This window comes from Emydura macquarii, unplaced genomic scaffold, assembly GCF_026122565.2.
Source record: "Emydura macquarii macquarii isolate MOO-44397 ecotype Brisbane River unplaced genomic scaffold, CSIRO-AGI_Emac_v2 contig_3603, whole genome shotgun sequence".
NCBI classification, from domain to species: domain Eukaryota; kingdom Metazoa; phylum Chordata; order Testudines; family Chelidae; genus Emydura; species Emydura macquarii.
Genome location: NW_027133740.1, coordinates 10,537,377 through 10,557,333, shown reverse-complemented (window position 1 = coordinate 10,557,333; position 19,957 = coordinate 10,537,377). Strand labels below are relative to the sequence as shown.

At 48.7% G+C, this 19,957-nt stretch overlaps 1 protein-coding gene across 1 annotated transcript in view; it reads right to left on the bottom strand.

Annotated features, from left to right (window-relative positions):
• Positions 1-11,189: 11,189 nt before the first annotated feature.
• SI (sucrase-isomaltase) overlaps positions 11,190-19,957 on the bottom strand; it is a 114,023-nt gene continuing 105,255 nt past the window's right edge. The window contains exon 48 of the mRNA XM_067536648.1: positions 11,190-11,751. Coding sequence (XP_067392749.1) covers positions 11,674-11,751 — 78 coding nt within the window. The 3' untranslated portion in view covers positions 11,190-11,673. The remainder of the gene's footprint in view (positions 11,752-19,957) is intronic.

The following is a 19,957-nucleotide window of genomic DNA, read 5'->3' as shown; positions in this document are numbered from 1 at the left end:
CCCTCCTCTGCTGGGCGGGTCGAGGAGCCGGCCTGGGCGGGGGTGGTGGTTGCCTCTGGGCCTGCGGTCTGGACTGCTGCCTGGAGGCCTGAGGCGTATACAACCCAAGTGACTTCAGGGTGGCCCGAGAGTCCTTGAGTGCGTGGAGCTTGTCGTCTGTCTTCTCCGAGAACGGACCCAGGCCATCAAACGGCAAGTCCTGAATGGCCTGCTGAACCTCCTGGGTGAGGCCAGAGGCCTGAAGCCACGAACAGCGGCGCATCACGACCGCTGAGGCCATTGCCCTACTGGCTGTGTCCGCCGCGTCGCTAGCCACTTGCAGCGCAGCGGTAGCCACTGCAGCCCCCTCCTGTAGGCCAGTGGAGAAATCTGCCTCCTGGTCAGGGGGCAGCTGGGAGGCAAACCTCTGCATCAAGGCCCACAGGTTTTTATTGTATTTCCCAAACAGGGCCTGGTGGTTCGCTACTCTAAACTGCAGCGCCGCAGTAGAGTAGACTTTCCTCCCGAATAAGTCCAGTTTACGGCCCTCCTTGTCCTTAGGGGTGCTACCCTGATTCCCCTGACGGTCCCTCTGGTTGGCCGCATCGACCACCAGGGAGCTGGGCGCAGGGTGGTTGTAAAGGAACTCAAATGGTAATATTTTCGTTCCACCCCCTTGGAAGTGGAAGGCAGGGAGGAGGGGGGTCTGCCAAAGTTTCCTTGCTATCTTCATGACATTGTCATGTACTGGCAAGGTCGCCCGGGAGGGTCCCAGAGAGCTCGAGGGGCCAAAGAGGGAGTCCTCCTCCTCGGACATGAGTTTAAACTCCATGCCCAAGTTCTCAGCAGCCCTCTTCAGAAGGTCTTGATGGGCCCTGAAATCGAACAGGGGCCCCTTACGGTCCCTTGCTGCTGCCTCATCAGGCGAGGATGAGGAAGAGAAGGGTAAGGGTGCAGAAGAGGGTCCCTCCCCTGGGTCCGAATCCTCCGAACCCTGCTCTTGAGCCTTAGGGGCCGGGGTACTGGGGGGGCCACCACCGATTGTAGTGACACCGAGCCCTGGGGAGTCCAGTCGCCCCGATGTCGGTGCCGGGCCCATCGGTGCCGGGCCCATCGGTGCCGGGGCCATCATCGGTGCCGGAGCAGGCATCGGTGCTGGAGTAAGCGGTGCCGCCAGATGTGAGTCGCTGCCTCGCGAAACGACCGACAGTGACCTCGATCGGTGCCGGGATGGGCTCCGCACCGAAGATTGTGAGCCCGAATTCCGGTCCCCGCTCACATCGGAGCTGGATCTGCGGCTCCGGCGATGGACTCGGGACCGCCCACGGTGCCGCGGTGCGGAGTCGCTCGACGACCTAGAGTCGGAGCTCGGAGGGGAGCCGACGCTCTCCACCCTCCGTGACCGTCTGGAAGGAGACTTGGATTGGGAGCGTCTCCAACCACCGGGACCACCCAGCGCGGGTTTGCCCCGAGACGCAGGTCCCTTGTCCCTCGGCCGAGGGGGGGACGGAGGCGTAGGCAAGGCCATGAGGGCTCGTGCCGCAGTAAACGCCTCCGGCGTCGACGGCCCTTGCAGGTGCACTCCCCCACCCCCAGGAGTCAGGGGAGGCAGCCCGCGCGGAGACCCCGGTGCCGGAGTAATCTCTACGGCTCTTGGCTGGGGCGTCGCTGTACTCCTTCCGCCCTGCGCGGGCCGGGGGGAGATCTTGGGTGCGGCCAAAGGCCGTGTCTTCTTGGCCACTTTCGAGGCCCGCGGCGGTGCCGAAAGCGGTGCCGGTGGGGGGGCGCTCCGCACCGACGACACACTCGGTGCCGACGGAGACCGGGACGGCTCGGAGGCTGGACGGAGCGCCGACTCCATCAGAATTGCCTTTAGCCTCGCGTCCCTTTCTTTCTGGGTCCGAGGCTTAAAGGACTTACAAATTTTGCACTTGTCTCGACGGTGTTCTTCTCCAAGGCACCGGAGACAGCGGTCATGCGGGTCACTGATCGGGAAGGCTTTACCACACAAGTCACAGTTCTTAAAGCCTGTGGAACCCGGCATGACTTCCTCGTAGAAGGAACCCCGTCCGGGGTTCTAACCTTATCACTATAACTAACTATATAACAACTAATTGAACAACAACTCTGAAACAGTAAGAAAAAACTAGGGAATGAGCTACTTGCACGCAGCAAGAGGCGATAGTTCCAGCAACCGTCACAGGCGGAAAGAAGGAACTGGGGACCTGCGGTGCCAGCAGCGCCCTTTATACCGCGATATGAGCGCGGCACTCCAGGGGGCTCCTGAGCTGGCCATGCGGGGCTTGCTAGGGAAAAAGTTCCGGGAATCTGTGCACGGGGCGCGCACACCTACATTGGAATGCATATGAGCAATCACTCGAAGATAGAACCATAAAGTTCAGGGAGAGTGGTTGCCAGCGAGTCTGAAATTAAATAGGCTCCCAACTTGCCTCCGTTACCTGCTCACACATTGGATTTCTGCAACATTTCTGGAGCAGAAATCCAAGCCCTACTGTGCAGGGCCCCCTGAGGCGTAGGGAATTGCCTTGCTTGCTATCCTCTAACACCGGCCCTGATAGGGCCAAAAGGGACCACAAGGGTCATGTAGTCTATCCCCCTGCCAAGATGCAGGATTGTTGTGTCTATACCATCCAAGACAGGGGCTATCCAGGCTCCTTTTGAAAACCTCCAGTGAAGAAGCTACCCCAACCTCCCTAGGCAGTCTGTTCCATTGACCACCAGAGCCTTTTCAGTTTCTCCACTTCATTTCTGTACATTGGTGATAGAGTGATCAAAGTGCAAGTGTGAAAAATTGGGATGGGGTGATGGGTAATAGCTGCCCATATAAGACAAAGCTTTGAATATCGGGACTATCCCCATAAAATCGGGACATCTTGTCACCATAACTGGTGTCCAAAATTGGACACACTACTCCAGGTGAGGCCTAACTAGCAACCAATAGAACAATACTATCCATCTCCTTTTCAGTCTATGCCTTCGTTAATACACCCTAAAATTGTATATGCATTTTTTGCAACAGCCTTGACGTGTTGGTGCTTGTTGATGCTGTGATCCACCACAATTCCAAGATCCTTCTCACCAGTGCTGTTGCCAAACCAGTTATCAACCCCCTTCCCCCCACTTTTCTGTATTTGTGCATTTGGTTTTTCTTCGCTATGTGTAGCACTGTACATTTGGCTTTGTTGAATTTCATTTTGTTGGGTATAGCCCCATTCTCTAATTTATCAAGATTCCTTTGCATTTTAGCTCTATCCTCTAAACTGTCGTCAATGCCCTCTACCTTTATGTCACCTACAAATTTGATCATCGTGTTCTCTATTCCTACATCCAGGTCATTAATAAAGATTTTAGACAACAGTGGACCCAGAGCAGATCCATATGGAATGCCACCTGATATCCTTCCAATCAGACAGCATTCCATTAATAGTTATGCTAACTGTGGTTGTTTGTTTAACCAATTATGTATCCACTAAATGGCAGTTCCACCACAGCGGCATTTCTCCAGATTACTTAGCAGAATGTCATGTGGAACTGTGGCAAAAGCCTTGCTTTTGTCCACCTCATTTCCCTCTGTCCACCAAACTAGTAACCTTGTCAAAGAATGAATTAATTAACTTGATTTCAAAGAAGGAAATCAATATTTTAAAGAACACCGAAGAGATCGTCAGACTAATTTAAAGGAATTCAATGAAATTCACACAAGCTGCAGCTTTGCTCTCTGTAACCTGATGTGATCCCACTGACTTCATACTCAGACCCATTGACCACCTGACCCCTCATCCCACAGCTATTCCTTAATAGGACCCTATGTGACCCTCACTACCTCCAAACTTAGCATCATTGACCTCTGCATGACCCCCCCACACACTACTTTCAGCCATGTTTTTTGTGACCACCCCCCCCCCCACTGCCTTGATACTGAGGTTCGTTGACCCCTGCATGCCCACCTTCTATGTTCAGCCTTGCGCTCCATGACCCTGGGTGACTCCAGTACCTTGATATTCAGCCTTATTGATGCTTATTCAGCCTGACATTCCCTAATTGACCCCTCTATGAGCCTGACTGCCTCCAAAATTATCATCAGTCAGCCCTGTGTGACACTCACTGCCCCCGTGGTCTCTACGTGACCCCCCCCCCCACTGCCTTGCTATGCAGCCCCAATGACCCCACTTTCACCAAACATTCCTTTATTGACCCCCCCCCCCCCACACACACACACATACTACCTTCAGCCTTGGACTCCATGATGTTGTGTGACCCCTTGAGCCTCATTGACACCTAAATGGCCCCATTTTCTCCAGCCATTCCCTTATTTACTGCCTCTGTGATCCTGACTGCCTCTAAATGTAGTTTCAGTGACCCCCCCCCCACTCCTTCAGCCTGATATGACCCCACCGCCTTGATATACTCAGTCTCATTGAGCCCTGCATCAATGTTCTTCCTCCAGATACTCCCTTATTGACCCTCCCCCCCCCAAACGCAGTCTGCCTCCAAACTTATCAGTGACTGCTGTCTGATACAAGCGTTGCAACCCATAGCCTCGTTTCAGCCCCATTGCCTTGAGACACAGTCCCATTGACCCCGGGCACTATGGTCCGCCTTGCTCTACACAAGCTGGTGTCGTTCCCCCCCCCCCCCCCCCCCGGCAACTGACTTGAGCCTCAGCCTCATTAACAGCCTTCATACTCTCGCTTCCTCCAGACACTCCCTTATTGACCCCGTGTCCCCGGCTGCCTCTGATGTGATCATTAGTGACCCCTGCGTCATCCTGTGTACCGCACGTGGTGATCCCTGTGAGAGCCCACTGCCTAGCTATTCTGACAATACTGAGCCTCTATGATTGCTACATGACTCCACTTAGTCCCCCATGGCATCCAAACCAGCAATGACCACTGCTTGACCACTGCCTCCTGCCATGTGCCCTCCCCCAACTGCCTTGCACCTAACCATCACTGAGACCTATATGTCCCCTACTAGCGTCAGCCTTGCGCTCCATGACACTACGCAGACTCCTTGATCCCTGCATGACCTGGCATTCTCGTATTAACCCCACTGTGACCCGCCCCCCCCATAGGCCACCAAACTTATCAGTGACGATTCATTAATCAGTCAACCAACTGCTGCTCTCCATGACCTCGGCTTGACCATGCTACTGTGATACTCATCCTCATTGACTCCCTGCATGCACTCCCCTACAGCCTTGCGCTCTGGCATACCTTGTGACCGCACTTATGTGCTAATCAGTGTCATTGACCCCTTCCCCTCCGGCTTGCTCCAGCCATGCCCATATTGCCCACGCCGTGACGCCGTCAGCATAGAATCAGTTCACTAACAACTCCCCCCCCACACACACACACCCCATTTAACCCCCCCCCCACTCCCTCCAGGCTGTCTCTCCTTGACCCTGTGTGAGCTGCAATTGGATATCGCTGATAACTGCATGCCCCCTAATACCATGACTGCACTGACACTACCCTTGCATGATGCCACATCCGCAAGGTAGTCCTCTACTGACACCCCCCCCCCCCCCAACAGCCTACAAATTTATCATCAGTGACACCTTACTGCAGCCAGCCTTGCGCTCCATTACCCTGTGTGACGCCATTTACATGATAGCCTCAGGGACTCCGGCAGACCCCACCCCGCCCACCTTCGCCGGACATGCCCACATTAACCCCTGGCTGCCTCCAGCCGTATCAATGCCTGTGTGTTACTCATCACTGTCACAACTAACCACTTGACCATGATATTTGGTGTCATTGCCCCCCCCCCCCCAACCGCCACAGACTAGCCTTGCTCTCCATCATGCCGTGAACTTGCTGATCCCACTGTCTTCAGCATTCCCTCATTGTCCCCGCTGTGCCCCCCCGCGGGTTGGCATCGAAACTTATCATCTGAGACGACACTCCCCTCCCCCCCCCCAATTGGCCGCTACTCCCCCCCACAGCCTTGCTCACTTTGACTCTGAGTGGCCACCACCCCCATTGCCTTGCTACTGGCCATCACTGACCCCTGTATGTGCCCTAATACATTCAGCCTTGTTCACCATGTACGTATCCCATCTGACCACAGTAACTTGCTATTCAATCTCATTGACACCCCCACACACACAGCTGCAAGGTAGTCCTTTACTGATACCTCCATCCCGCCCCGCTTTGACCCTGACAGCAGCCAAACAGCATCAGTGACTTCTGCGTGAGCCGTTCCCTCCAATCTTGCTCTTCCTGAGGCCCCCCCGCCCAAACCTGTCCTTTATTCTGTGGCCATAACTTTGTCCCTTTACGATCCCACTCTCTTTTCTTCAATTCTGAGCGTCAGAGTTATACATCGTAATATCAGCTTCCCCCCACTTTCATTTCTTAGGTGCCTTTCTATGGACTGTACAGGGGACTTGGGTACCTAACTTGGGGTTGTAAATTTCCCTAGGCAGCAGGACACCAAAGTAAGTCCATTGTGAAGCTGTGCTGGATAAGCACTGTTGGCTTCATCTCTAAATTCATTGTTTAAAGCTAGATAGCGAAGTGCCAGAGGTTGGTGTCTTATTAACTACTGTGTCTGTTAAAAACAGCAGCAAATGGCTAGCTGTGTTTATATTTGGGGCCTTTAGTGTAGCATCACTCAACCAGCTGTTTCTGCCTACCCAGCTCATAGTTGGGATTTGAAAAAAAAAAGATTTCTGAAACTGTGTGATTGGCATTTCCCCCCCCTTACAGGGGAGTTTGAGTTACCAGTAGCTGCTGAAGAAGGGGAAAGGCACTTGAAACTCCCAGAATGGAAATGTCAATCAAATTGGCAACATGCAATCTTTTTATGTTTGTTTCTTTTTTTATTTTGAGGTTTCTAATGCCTAGCTGGAGAGCCGAGCCCCCTTAATAATGTGTCATCACCTGGGAACAATAACGTAGAATCATACAAGTCAGGCGATCATATAGTTCAGCAAGACTCTGCTCTCTTGCATATTTTCTAGTGTTCTTTTGGAGCTTGTTTAAAATTTCTCATAGGCCAGGGCACCTACCACTTTTCTTGGGAGCCTTTACCTCAGTGTAACAAACAGCTATTACTGTTAGGAAGCTTTTCTTGCTATCTAGCCCAAATATTCTTTTTGTCCCTGACATGCAGGCAGAAAGACAAGGTGCAAGGAAGGCTGCAACTTTATTACCTTCACTTACTGGAGAACTATTAGGCAATAACTTGTACAGTGCAAGTCACCCTATCCACAACTGATCCAAGCCTATTGCTGGGACCTCGTCCCATCTCCCTTTGCATGAGGATTAACGGGGTGGGGAAAGAAAGGAATGTCTCATCAGACATTAGGATCTCAGATCCCATTTTCCACCTTCTTTTAGGAAATGCCTTTCCAGCTGTCCATGGCTGACGTTGGTTTATTAGGGCACTGCTGGCCTGACCCTATCCCATCCCAAGGACCTGCAGTGGACACTCACTTTGGGGGTGGGAGGTGGCTCAGGCTGGCAGGACAAGAGTTATATTTTCTCCTCCAGATGCCTAGGGGCCAATGGCTTACCTCAGTACACCTGGCCCACCCACTTGTCAAATGGATGTTCTCACAAATGAGAGCGCTTAATTCCCGCCTTATCACCCTGCTGACCGAGACAAAGTCTCCCAACCTCTGAGCCTGCAGGCAAAGGGGCCATTTATTTAAATCTTTATGGACCTTTTGTGCTGCTGTCCTCTGACCTAACACACAGTTTCCATTTATACAAGCCTGGTTCAGTGGCACCTGGACTAGCACCTAAGACAAACAGGCCCAAGTTTTCCCTAATATATTTTTCTTTCTCCCAGGAGATGATTTTGCTTTCTTTCTTTGCTGCTAGGATTGTAGGGTCAGATTTTTTTTGAGCCAACTATTTTTGAATTTGCTGTCAGAAACATCTGGAGGGCTTCTCTCCTTTTACAGAGCTGCAAGGAGGAGAGTATTGTGGGGAAGGAGTGCTAGCAAGGCTGAGCTTTCCCCTCACTCACTCCAGTGTGGGAAGGGATTACCAGGGATCTCCATGCTCCACACCCATGTGGAGTGCAGGCATGGGGACAGGCGGGGTAATGGCTATAGGCTTATGGTACATTGCCACTCTTCTATTCCACTGCAGGTGGTGCATAAAGCGATTTTGTAAAAACAGTAGAAGCACTCTGTTTTACCCTAGGCTACAGCCCCTAACAGGGCTTAGCTACTCTCCACCAAGTAGGCTCAATTGGTTGCCGGATGACAGGAGGAGGGTTCATTATTTGGTAGGTTTCCACCTTTCCAGAATATGCCAATTTTTTGAAAAAGTTTTTTGAAATATTCTTTTTGTAATTTTGCCACAAAGTAGCTCTTAATACCATAGGTGTCTAAGCACCCATTTGTCCATACGTTGTGTGTTGGGCCAGATTCACAGAATAACTGAGGTGTCTCCCACCCACTTCAGGACCCCAAATCCAAAGTGCAGGCACCATTGACATTCACAAAACCTCCCAAGGAGCTGTTTGTTAACCTTGGAGGGGGTCTATGTTTTCACTGTTAAAGTCTCCTGAGTTCCTGCCTCCGGGCATGCACACTGCTGCCTCAGTTGGTGCGTGGTTACCTAAGCCCCAGTAGGAGCCTGAAACAAGCATAGCTTGCCTTCTGGACTTCATTTGGTAGGTAATTTCAAAGCACCCCCGACTCTACACACTACAGGGGTGAGGCAGTGTCCCTTATAAATGTATGGTCAGGTTTTAGAGCACTCAACAGGCGAGGTGAGAGGTACCAATTCATTTCTCCTCTCTGCTTGATGAGGAACAGGGCTTTGAACACGGGTTTCTAATCTCACCCATGAGTACCCTAACCACTGGGCTACATGATATCATGGGAGGGCTCTGTCTCACCTGTTGATGCTGTTCCTATGTTTAAATAATCAACTATGCCTAGGACCACACAGAGTGTGAATGATGCTAAAAGCCAATGGTTAAAGCACTCAGGAGAGGGAAGGTGGGCAGGGGAAACAAGTTCAAATCCCTTTGCCTCATCTGTGAAGTGGTGTGGGGATATTTACCGCATCCCGTGTGTGTGCTTTCACCGCTGAGCTAAAGTTTATATGGAAGGCTGCTGCCTCTCCACCTGCTCGGCTGCGTGGAGCTAACACCACTGGCACCTAACTTCAGGTCATGGTTCACAATTGCGGATCCCAAACCTCCAGCCCAGTGGTAGGAGGGGCTCTCTCTTACAATCTTTAGCGAGCTCCGTGGTTAGGGCACTCACATGGGAGACCCCTCACACAATTCCTCTGATGAGGTGAAGGGCTTTAAATCTGGCTTCCCTGCCTCTTATATGAGCACTTTAACCATTACAGCGATTCTCACTTAACTATGCATTGGCCCAGAAAGTATTTCTGCACAGTTTTAACAGGAGAGAGATTAAAGAGCAGTGCATACTAGGACAGCTGACAGCCCTGTGTTTAGGAGATTCACCTGAAAGGTACGCCACCCACATTCAAACTCCTGCTCCTGAGCAGGCAGCAGGGGAGAACTGAACCGGTGGTCCACCCCATGCACTAAAGGTTATAAGGGAAGCAACTGATGCTAGTTTCTCCCCCCAGCCGTGGCTGCTAGCTGCTGTGATGCCTTTAGCAACTAACTGCTGGAGACTGGATTCCACAAAGTAATAAGCACCTAATTCCCCGAGGGATGGGGTTTAGCTCACACCCCTCTTTTCTACTGTCTAGCTTCGGCTGGCTTCCGGAAATCTCATTCTTAGGTGCCTAACTCTTCCCGTGCATTATATAGAGAACCTGCACAGCTAACTCAGAGTTATGAATTCCACTAGCTGGCAATGCTCCTAAAAGCTACACATTGCAAAGATTAAGTCCCTGTTGTGAACTTAGCCACGTTAGACAGTGCACTCCCTCTGCTTTCAACCATCTTTTTGTGAAATGTCTTTATTAATAATCATTCAATGATTATCTGTTGCTCTTTAATGTTTATGTCTCTGATGAAATCTTATAAAAGGTGCTCTTCTCTCTCTCAAGTCCCCTGCACCTCTACCATAAACACACTTCATCCTCCTTCCTTCTTGACTCCTCACTGGGGGGAGGGGGAGGAGAAAAGAAGGTGGGAAAAAAGATGGCAGCATTCTTCCAAGCTCTGCCCAAAGCAAGCTCCACCCAAAATGCTCTCTAGGCTCCTTGACTTTGACTCCTAGTGATGCTGTTTGAACATGCCCACGGGCTGTGTTAAGTTCCTTTGGCTTGCTCTTCTTGAGCTGAGGGAAATAAAGCAGCAATGGAGCTCAGCCAAATGTCATTCAAAATGAGATGTCACTCTCAGTCAGCCGTGCAGCTCTGTAACCCTCCATTTTTATGTGAGGAACGAAACAGTTTAAAGTGATCAGCAAGGGGCTGAGCTGAATATAGCAGTTCCCACCTTTCAGAACTATGATTCCATGCTCTCTGCTGACTCACTGAATCAAGTTAAAAACTACAGTGTATTGTCTCCACTAGGATTTTACAGCAGGACAGCTAACATGATATAACCATTTCAGTGTAAAAGCTCACCATTTTTTTCAGTGATGAATGCCACAGATATTCCTGCATCAATTACACTCGGTGCTCATTTCTGAGATTTTTCTTTAATGGCTACAGACTCAGGTTTTTTTGTTTGTTTTATATTAAAGAGTGTTTCATGCACTTCTCTTTACATGTCTCCTCCCTGGTGTTTTCTTACCAGAAACACCATGAGAACTGTTCTTCTGGTATTTCAAAATGTTCAACACCAGTGATAGAAAGAGCTTTGATGTGGGGTTTGTCTGAACCAAGTTATTAATCAGGGAAAGGTGCTTGGCTTGCCTGCACAAATCAAAGCAATGCTTTAACTAAAGGGGACACCGCAACAGAAAAAGCAATAACCCATTTAACTGAATATTTGCAATATTAAAGATGGACCTGATATCCAAAATTGGTTCAGCCCATTATAGAGAGAGGATGTATGTTAGGTCCTGCAAATAGATGCAGCAATGTCAGACCAAGCCGAGTCAATAGATCTCTGCTTGGTTGAATGGATCCACACTAAATGCATCTATCTGCAGAGTATAACATGGGCTCTGGATCTGGGTTCTGATTAGATCCCTCTCCATGGGATGTTTAGATTGCACATTCTGGTTTGAGCCCAATTCAACTAATAATTGAAGTTATATCCAAAATAAATCAAAATTATTTAGAGATTTGTACGTTTTTATTTTCAATGCACGGTAACTTCATGACTTCAGTTCTTTTGCACACAGTAAGATAAATTACTATAAAGCTATAGCTTATTGTATAAAACACAGTGCATACAGAAATTTTAAAATGGCAATGGAAAGAACATTTTCATAGTGTCTATTACATTAAATTGCACTGGCTCTTTCACTCCACCTAAATAACCTGTAAAAATTAAGCTCTCTTTATTACTCAGCAAAAGATCTCAGACAAATTTTAACAACACACATTTCCATCAATATTATGTGAATGTTCAAAAAACAGCTCCTACCCATGTATACAAGCTAAGCAAACATACCTACTAATTAAGGGGCACAGGCATTAGTGCAGTATTATCCACAATAGGACCTCTTTTTTTCTTCTTTACTAGGATAGCTGAACAAATACAGCAGTTGATGAAAATATGCCTCTGGATATGCTTTTAAAACTGTCTCTTGTCCACAGATGGTTAATTGCTTGTTGTCCATTTAAGTTGTGTAAATTTTTCAATGCTGAATATTTTCTCAGTAAAATTAACTTGTAGCACCTGAAAGTAGAGAAGAGGCCAAAGAAAGAAAATAGGTATGAATATATAATAACAAGTCAAAGTGGAGGGAATTGGAAAAGGTACAGAAAAGGGCAACTAAAATGATTAGAAAAGCTTCCATATGAGGAGAGATTAATAAGAAGACTGGGATTTTTCAGCTTGGAAAAGAGACATTAAGATGGGATATGATAGAAGTCTAAAACATTTACTTTCTCCACGTCACTGTTATTTACTCCTCCTCATAACACAAAAACTAGGGGTCAACAAATGAAATTAAGAGGCAACAGGTTTAAAAAGGAAGTATTTCTTCACACAATACACAATCAACCTGTGGATCTCCTTGCCCGAGGTTGTTCTGAAGACCAAGACTATAATGGGGTTCAAAAAAAGAACTAGATAAGTTCATGGAGGATAGGTCCATCAATGGCTATTAGCCAGTATAGGCAGGGATTGCTGATTGCCAGAGGCTGGGAATGGCCAACGAGATGCATCACTTGATGATTACCTGTTCTGTTCATTCCTCTGAAGCACCGGAAAACAGGATACAGGGCTAGATAGACCATTGGTCTGATCCACTATGGCCATTCTTATGTTCAATCATTCTTAGGGATTTCGGGCTAGATCCATAAAGGGATTTAGGTGATCAAACTGCCACTTTAGGCAACAAAATCTAAATTTTAGATCTTCAAAACACCCACTCAGCTGCCACTTAAGTCTGTAGTTGCCTGAAGTCCCTATGCACCTAAATTTCCATTGGTAAGCTCCCTTCAGTGCCTACATTTCCATTAGTAAAGTCTCTTAAGTATTTAAAAATCTACCAGTGAGCATATGCACAGCCTAGGTACCTGGCTTCCAGCTCACATCTAAGTCCCAGCAGGATTCTTAACCTAGGCATTTCTCTGCCTGGTTCACTTGCACCTTGGTCTCCCACATCTCACATGAGTGCCCTAGTCATTCTCACACTTTCTCTAGCCCAGAGACTCTATTATACACAGTGGAACAACTTCAGCAGGAGAGATCGGGAGAAACCCACCCTAGAATATCCCATAGACCAGTGGTTGGGGCATTCAACTGGCGGGGGGGGAGACCCAAAATTCAATTCCTTGCTCTAGCAGAGAATGGAATTGAACTGGAGTCTCCCTCATCCTAGGTGAGTGCCCTAATCACTGGCTAAACATACGGGAGGGGGCACCACTACTTCCTCCTCCATTTTGGTGAGAAATGGCTTAGGCAGCTAATTCCAGGAGAGAGTTCACAGCTGAGAATCCTAGGCAGAGGGTGGCACCTTCCTCCTGGAGGTAAGCAGCTAGGTCCCTTCCTGAGGGGAGAGGGAGGCTAAATGTTCACCCTTCTCCTCAGCATTTCCTACTGCCTAGCTTAGGTGGCTTTCCACACAGTTTGCTGGCTTTTGTAGGTCCCATTCTTCAGTGCCTACCTCTGCATTGTGTAAGACGCATAGGTACCTAACTCGGGGCTATGGATTCCACTAGGCTGCCTAAATGTCAGGCATTGCAACATTGAGTCTCAGTCCCCTTTGTGGAACCAGTTCTTGGTCACTGGCATGTATTTCACTCAGAGGTTATCACCCAGGTGGAGTTCATTGCAGGACCTTGGCCTAAAATATATGTCTGAGTATTATATGGTGTGTAAAAAATCATGATAATGGAAGAGTCTAGGAAAGGATACAGATTTCAAATGAACCAAAAAGGCTAAGTTTTCAAAAGCATTTTTTGTTTTAGAGTTTACATACTTCAAAATTACACAGGATAACTAATAATTTAAACATATTTCCCTTTAAACTGTCAGTATTAGTTTAAGGTGAGTGAAGTAATATCTTTTATTGGTGAAACAGATAAGCTTTCAAGCTATACGGAGCTCTTCTCTTGACCTGAAGAGCTCTTTGTTGCTCAAAAAGTTGTCTTTTTCACCACTCACCTTTTCTCTCTAATAGCCTGGGACCAACACGGCTTCAGCAACATTGCAAACAGTATTAGTTATGGAATAATACTCAATTTTAGCTAGAAAACCAAGTATGCAATAGCAGTCTAAATGACTTCTCATTTTAAGTGATAAGCAGCTTGGAAGATCAGAGTTAGGTTCAGAAGTTCTCTCTCTTTCTCCTTAAGGTATTTTAATTTGAAAATTTATATATTTAGTGCACCACTGTATTCCAGGCTCCTGTATCAGTGGCTATATTTAATAACAAAAGAGCAAACACAGCAAGTAAAAACACCCCTGTTTGAAAAAGGATATCCCACCTGGAATTCTATTGTGTCTTATAAGGTTAAAGTTATGCAAGAGTGATAGCAGATATGGGACAAGGAAAGGATAGTCATCCAAGTTCAAAGGTAGGTAGATGATCAAAGTTTAAATACAAGAAAAGAAATGATTCTATTCAAGTTGAAGATAGGACACTGTAACCTAAATAACTGTTTAGCTTTAATTAAAACTGTTGGAAACAGCCTCTGCGCTGTGGGTAAGTTTTCAAAGTCAGGAGAACTTTATTCATTGCTTGAAATGTTATATGGGAAGAGAGAGAGATTAGGTTATCCCTAAAGGATGGAATATCTCAATTTTCATTTGAAAATGTCTCTAGTTATAACCAAAAAAAAAAAGTAGAGAGCAGGAAAGATTAGATCCTTTTTAAATTGCAATGTATAGCTGTGGCATGAAAATATTTTGTTTTCTAAAGGTAGTTCAAGAGATGGAAGGGGTAGAACCCTTAAAAGCATTTTATCAAGACTGATAGCAGCACAGGATAAACAGAAGGTGGCAAAGGCTGTCAGTGAAAATGAGAAAAGAAGGAGCTGAAAGAGCTTAGCTCAGTTGTGAGAGGTATTAGATTAAAGGAATCAAATGAAAACTTGTAGAGGAAGTAAGTGCAGCCTGGTATAAATAAACAACAAAACATGCTACCTAACAGCCACTGCATAAAAACTGGGTTGGTGAATGCTAGACAAACAAATTAAACTATGGGTTCATATCTAGAATGCATGGAATTCATTTTCTTTTTTTATTAATATCTTAATATAAGGAAAGTTGGGTTTTTTAAGGAAAAACAAATAGAAGTGGTTTGTACACAAATCCAAATAAGGGGCACCTACCAACCCTGAATGTGTGTGTTAATATCTGAGCCTCTGCAGGAGCTGAAGGGGGAATGGATAAGGAGCCGAGCGGAAGGAGCCAAAAAGGAGGGGACACAGACCGGAGCAGTGAGGAGAGAGGCAGAAACAGTGGACAGACACAGAGGGGATGGAGGCAGTCAGGAACCAGCACTGGGAGTTGACAGGAGGATAGGGAGATAGAGTCCAGAGTTGGGGTGAACAGAAGCAGAGAGAGAGAGAGAGAGAGACTATGGGCATAGAGGCAGAAGACTTTATAACCACTATGACACACATCCCTACAGAACCTGGAACTGAACCCAGGATTCTTGAGTATCCACATTTCTTTGCTATCAGCAAATAGCTGTGAAATCAACTGGCAAAGCATATGTATCATCCCCCTATAGGAGGTCGGGACCATCACCACCCCGTCCGTCTGGGGGGGGCGGCCATGCCCTCTTGCATCTAAAGAGACAGGTCCGAAAATAGGAATTTAACTATATGGGGGCCCTAGTTTTCGGGCAGGGCAGAACAAAAAGCAGTCTATTGCCAAGTGGCACTATATCGCCCCTGGCCCTCAGGAAGGGGACAGGGCTGGCAAACAATCTATGGGCTCTGGATACTCAGGCCAGGGGCAGAGCACGAGGCAGTCTATAGCTCCAGGTTCTCAGGCAGGGCAGGGCAACTAAGCATTCTATGGACCCAGGACCTCAGGCAAGGCAGGGTTGAGCAAGCACGCCTCCTCGCCTACACTGGGGTAGCTGCCCCTCCTGGGGAGGAGATGCAGGGGGACACAGGCCCGCCCAACTCCACCACGCCCCAGCTCAGGGCCCTGATAGTGGCTTAGTCAGCGGGATCCCATCCGGAGCACACTGACCAAGTATCAGGTCACTACACAATCAGACAATAGTCTGCTTTCCCTGGGCTACTACCTAGCACTTCATCATAGGGTACTGTAAGTCCAGTACCCTATGATGGTCTCCTCAGGGTAGAGGGCTTGTGGCAGCCCCGACAGTTCCTCGGTGTCCCAGGTGGCAGGCAGCTCCAGCAGCTCCTCCTCAGTCTTGATGCTGTAGCGCCCGGGCTCCAGCTCCAGGGATGGCAGAGAGACATCCTTCTGCTTTTGGCAGCTCTAGTCCAACTGAGCTGCCTTCTGCTTTTGGCAGAGTGGGCGTGGCTGCCCTGGTTCTGCCCACCAGGGGGTGGGTAGAGGTCTAGGGATGGGTGGCCTGGAGGCTTTCCCTTGCTGGATCCCCCACCTGGGCCAGACGCTCTTGTAACTATTACATACTGGAGGAATCCCTGGGCCTGGGATGGGGTCTGCTCCCATATCTTGTGCATTAAATCAAGTAGTCCGTGAGATTTGTATTCATAAAAAATTTCAAACAGGGAGAACTTGATGGTAGCCGGGGTACCTCTGGGATAGTGAGCAACAAGGTGGGTATCTGCTGGTCACCGTGGCACAATTCCTTTGAGGGAAACTTTTGCAGCATCTCCCTTAGTGTTTGGTTAAAGCATTCAACCAAGCCATCCATCTGTGGGTGACAAACCAATGTCCGTAATTTCTTAACCCTCAGGAGACTGCACACTTCACAGAGAAGTCGGGAGGTGAAGTTTGTTCCCTGGTCTGTCAAAATCTTCCAGGGCAAACCCATCTGGGCTAAGATCTTTAGGAGCTCTGCAGCAATATTCTGGGTGGTGGCATTCCGTAGGGGAACTGCCTTGGGGAGCTGAGTAATGTATGTAGTCCACTACCACCAGGATGTACCGGAAGCCCACTGCACTTCTCTCGAGTGGTCCCACTAGCTCCATTGCTTCTCTCTTGAAGGGCGTCCAAGGGACCAGAGGGGCTCTTCCTGGGGCTGCTGCCAACTGGCACTCCAGGCAGGAGGCACAATAATCCTTTAAGTGTATCAAATCCTGAGATAGGGTCTTTTATTGATCCAGGTGGCTTGCGGCAAGGATGTCATGGTCCAGTTTCAACATGGCCCGCCAATGACATTGGGGCACAACCAGCTGGCTTCAGGGCTCATGGGTTCAAGTGTCCCAGTTGACGTGATACAGCCAATCCTATTTTAATTCAAACGGGGGCCAAGACATGGCCCACCACGGGTCCGTCACGGTGCCGTCAATGGATGCTATTTGTTCGTAGGCACAGCTGAGAGTGCGGTCTTTTCTTTGGTCCTGACTGAAGTCTCCCTCCCAGGTCTGGGGAAGGTGGGGGGCTGCCTCTTCATCAGGCAGGGGTGGTGCGTTCCATTCAGGGCCACTGTGCTCGCAAGGTGCAGTTGGTGAGTCGTCTAAATCAGTCTTCTCTTGTTGCCCATCCGGGCGACTGACTGGGTCCCCTTCGAGAGCTACCTGGGCCAATGGGCCCCAGATACCCACGTTCTGCAGGACTTGGGGAAATCCTGGCCAGTCTCAGCCTAGGATAATGGGGTATAGCAACTTCGAGGCAACCCCAATGGTCACTAGTTGGGTGACGCCATCCATGGTTATTGACACTTGGGCTATAGGGTATGCCTTCACATCCCCATGGATACAGCGTAGGTGGACCTGGCCCAGGGTCTGATCCCTCGCCGGGGCAAGTCACTGACATATTAACACTTTCCCACACCCGGAGTCCACCAGAGTGTGGACTTATCTCCTATCAAGGTCCACAGGGATCGTGACTGGGGCAGTGTGTGTCGGCGGGCGCAAGTCTCTCTGAGATACATATGGCAGAAAGAGCAATCCCAAATTTGATTCTGACACTGAGGCCATCCAAACTGGGTGCTCACAAAGCAGGGTCCTGCCTCGGCTGGGTCCTCCTGGATCACGAGCGTGGCCATGGGACCGCAACACGGAGAACTGCCAGTGATACTGCCCCTACTGTTCATACAGATGGGCCCCCAGCTTCCGAATCAGCTGTTACTGCTGGAGCTGGGCTGCTTGTTGCTGCTGTTGGCTCTTGGTCCACCATTTCACCAGCTGTCCCAGGGTCCTGGTGGCATTCGTCTGGTGGCAGGCCAAAATCATTGCAATCCCCCTCTTTCCCAGGGGGTCAGGCGTTACCCACATTTTCCACTACATCTAAGAGGTTGGGGCCACCTCTCTCTGTCCGTATGAGTGGGAGGAGGGGAGGCCATGCCCGCTCACTGTTGCACCAAAAGAGAGAGGCTCAAAAACGGGGAATTCGCTGTCTTGGGGACTTAGCTCTTAGGCAGGGCAGGACAAGAAGCAATCTATCACCCCTGGCCCTCAGGTGACGGGGGTGGGGTGGGGGCAGAGCTGGCAAGCAGTCTATGGGCTCAGGACCCTCAGCCCAGGGGCAGAGCACAAGGCAGTCTATGGTCTCAGGCCCTCCGGTGGGGCAGGGCAAATAAGCAATCTATGGTCTCAGGTCCTCCAGCAGGGTTGGGGTGAGTAAGCAGGCCTCCTGGCCTACAGTGGGGTAGGTGCCACCCCTGAGGAGTGGGAGGAAGGGAGGCCCAACTCCACCACGTCCCAACCCTGGGTCCTAACAGTAGTGGAACCTTCCGCCACTGGGTCAGCTGGGTCCCGTACAAAACATGCTGGCCAAGTATCAGGCCACAACCCAAATCAAACTGTCTGCTTTCCCTGAGCTTCTACTTAATAATTCATCACAGGGTACCGGGCTTTTGGGATCATCATTGGGATCACTGTGCTAGATGGCTAGCAGCAGCCCCAGCAGTTCCTCAGTGTCACAGGCAGCAGGCACCTATGGCACTCCTCGGGGTCCCAGCAGCAAGCAGCTCCAATGGCTCCTCCTTGGTCTTGATGCTGTAGCACTCAGGCTCCAGCTCCCACGGTGGCGGGAAGACGTCCTTCTCCTCCAGCATCTCTAGCCCAACTGAGCTGTTGGGCTTTCCCTTTATACTTCCTGTCCCGCCCTTCTGCTTCCAGCAAGCCAGGCATGGCTGTTCTGGGGTAACCCATCAGCGGGTGGGAAGGGTGCCCTCCCTGTCTGTCTCAGAGGGAGCCATGCCCTCTTGCTACAACCCCCTCTAGTGACTGGTTGACAAAAGAGGGCACAGCCCATTGCTGCCACAACTACCCCATTAGGTCAAATGGTAGAGGTCTGTGCTGTTGATCAAAAGGTCTAAGTCCTGCTGATGATCCAAATTGTAGGCCATATAGCACCACATAATGGAATTTCTATTTTTCCCATTGGTTTGTCTGCTTGAAATTAGTAAATTATGTCCAAAGAACCATGTTAACCTTCTTTATATAATATTACACCAAAACCTTAAAGTTGCAAAGTCCAGCAATAAAATGTTAGGGAATGCCAGAATTAAGGCTGCCTTAATTCAGCCCACTTGTAAATATGCATTATGATATAGTGTAGTCTTTAATGATATCATCACATATTTTTTCCATGGACTCGGCATCGTTCAGTGCACACGATACATGGTACTATTGGAATTAATCAGGGTTATATACTGAATGAGGTTGTTGTCTATAGGATCATTGCATCATTTGTTGCAGAAATGCTGAAGTTTGAAGGTATTCAGGAAGGAAAAGATGGTTCAGGTAGCTGAATGTCATCCTGGATACTGAATTCCACCCCTGCCTCTGCCACCAAATTCCTGTGTGATTCTGGTCATCACCTAAACAAACATTTTGAGTGATGTACTGAGCGTGTATTCCTCCATTTTTGGGTGTCCACTATGAGATACCTGGGGCCAGATTTGGAGAAATGTTGGACACTCACAACTGCAACTGCCTCCCTGAAGAATTGAAGTCTATCCCTGTCTGCTGCAAATTTTTTATGTAATGCTGGGCATTGAGATACCATGGTGAGAGCACCTTAGAAATGCCATGAGGAAATAAATATTATTGCATTCAGTGCAGAGTTTGGGTGGTGTGCATTATATATTCCTCAGGGCACACACTGAATGTGTGGATTAAAGAGAAATATTGAATAACAAACCATTCAGTGAATGAGGCAGAGGTCCTGTAAAAAAAACCAGTATGTGATTCTATAATTAAAGACTACCATAATGCAAATGAACAAGGGGGCCAAATTAAGGTTGCAGGGTCAGCCTTAATTCCAGCATTTCTGTTAACATTCTTTTAATGCAATTTTTTTGAGATTTAAATTA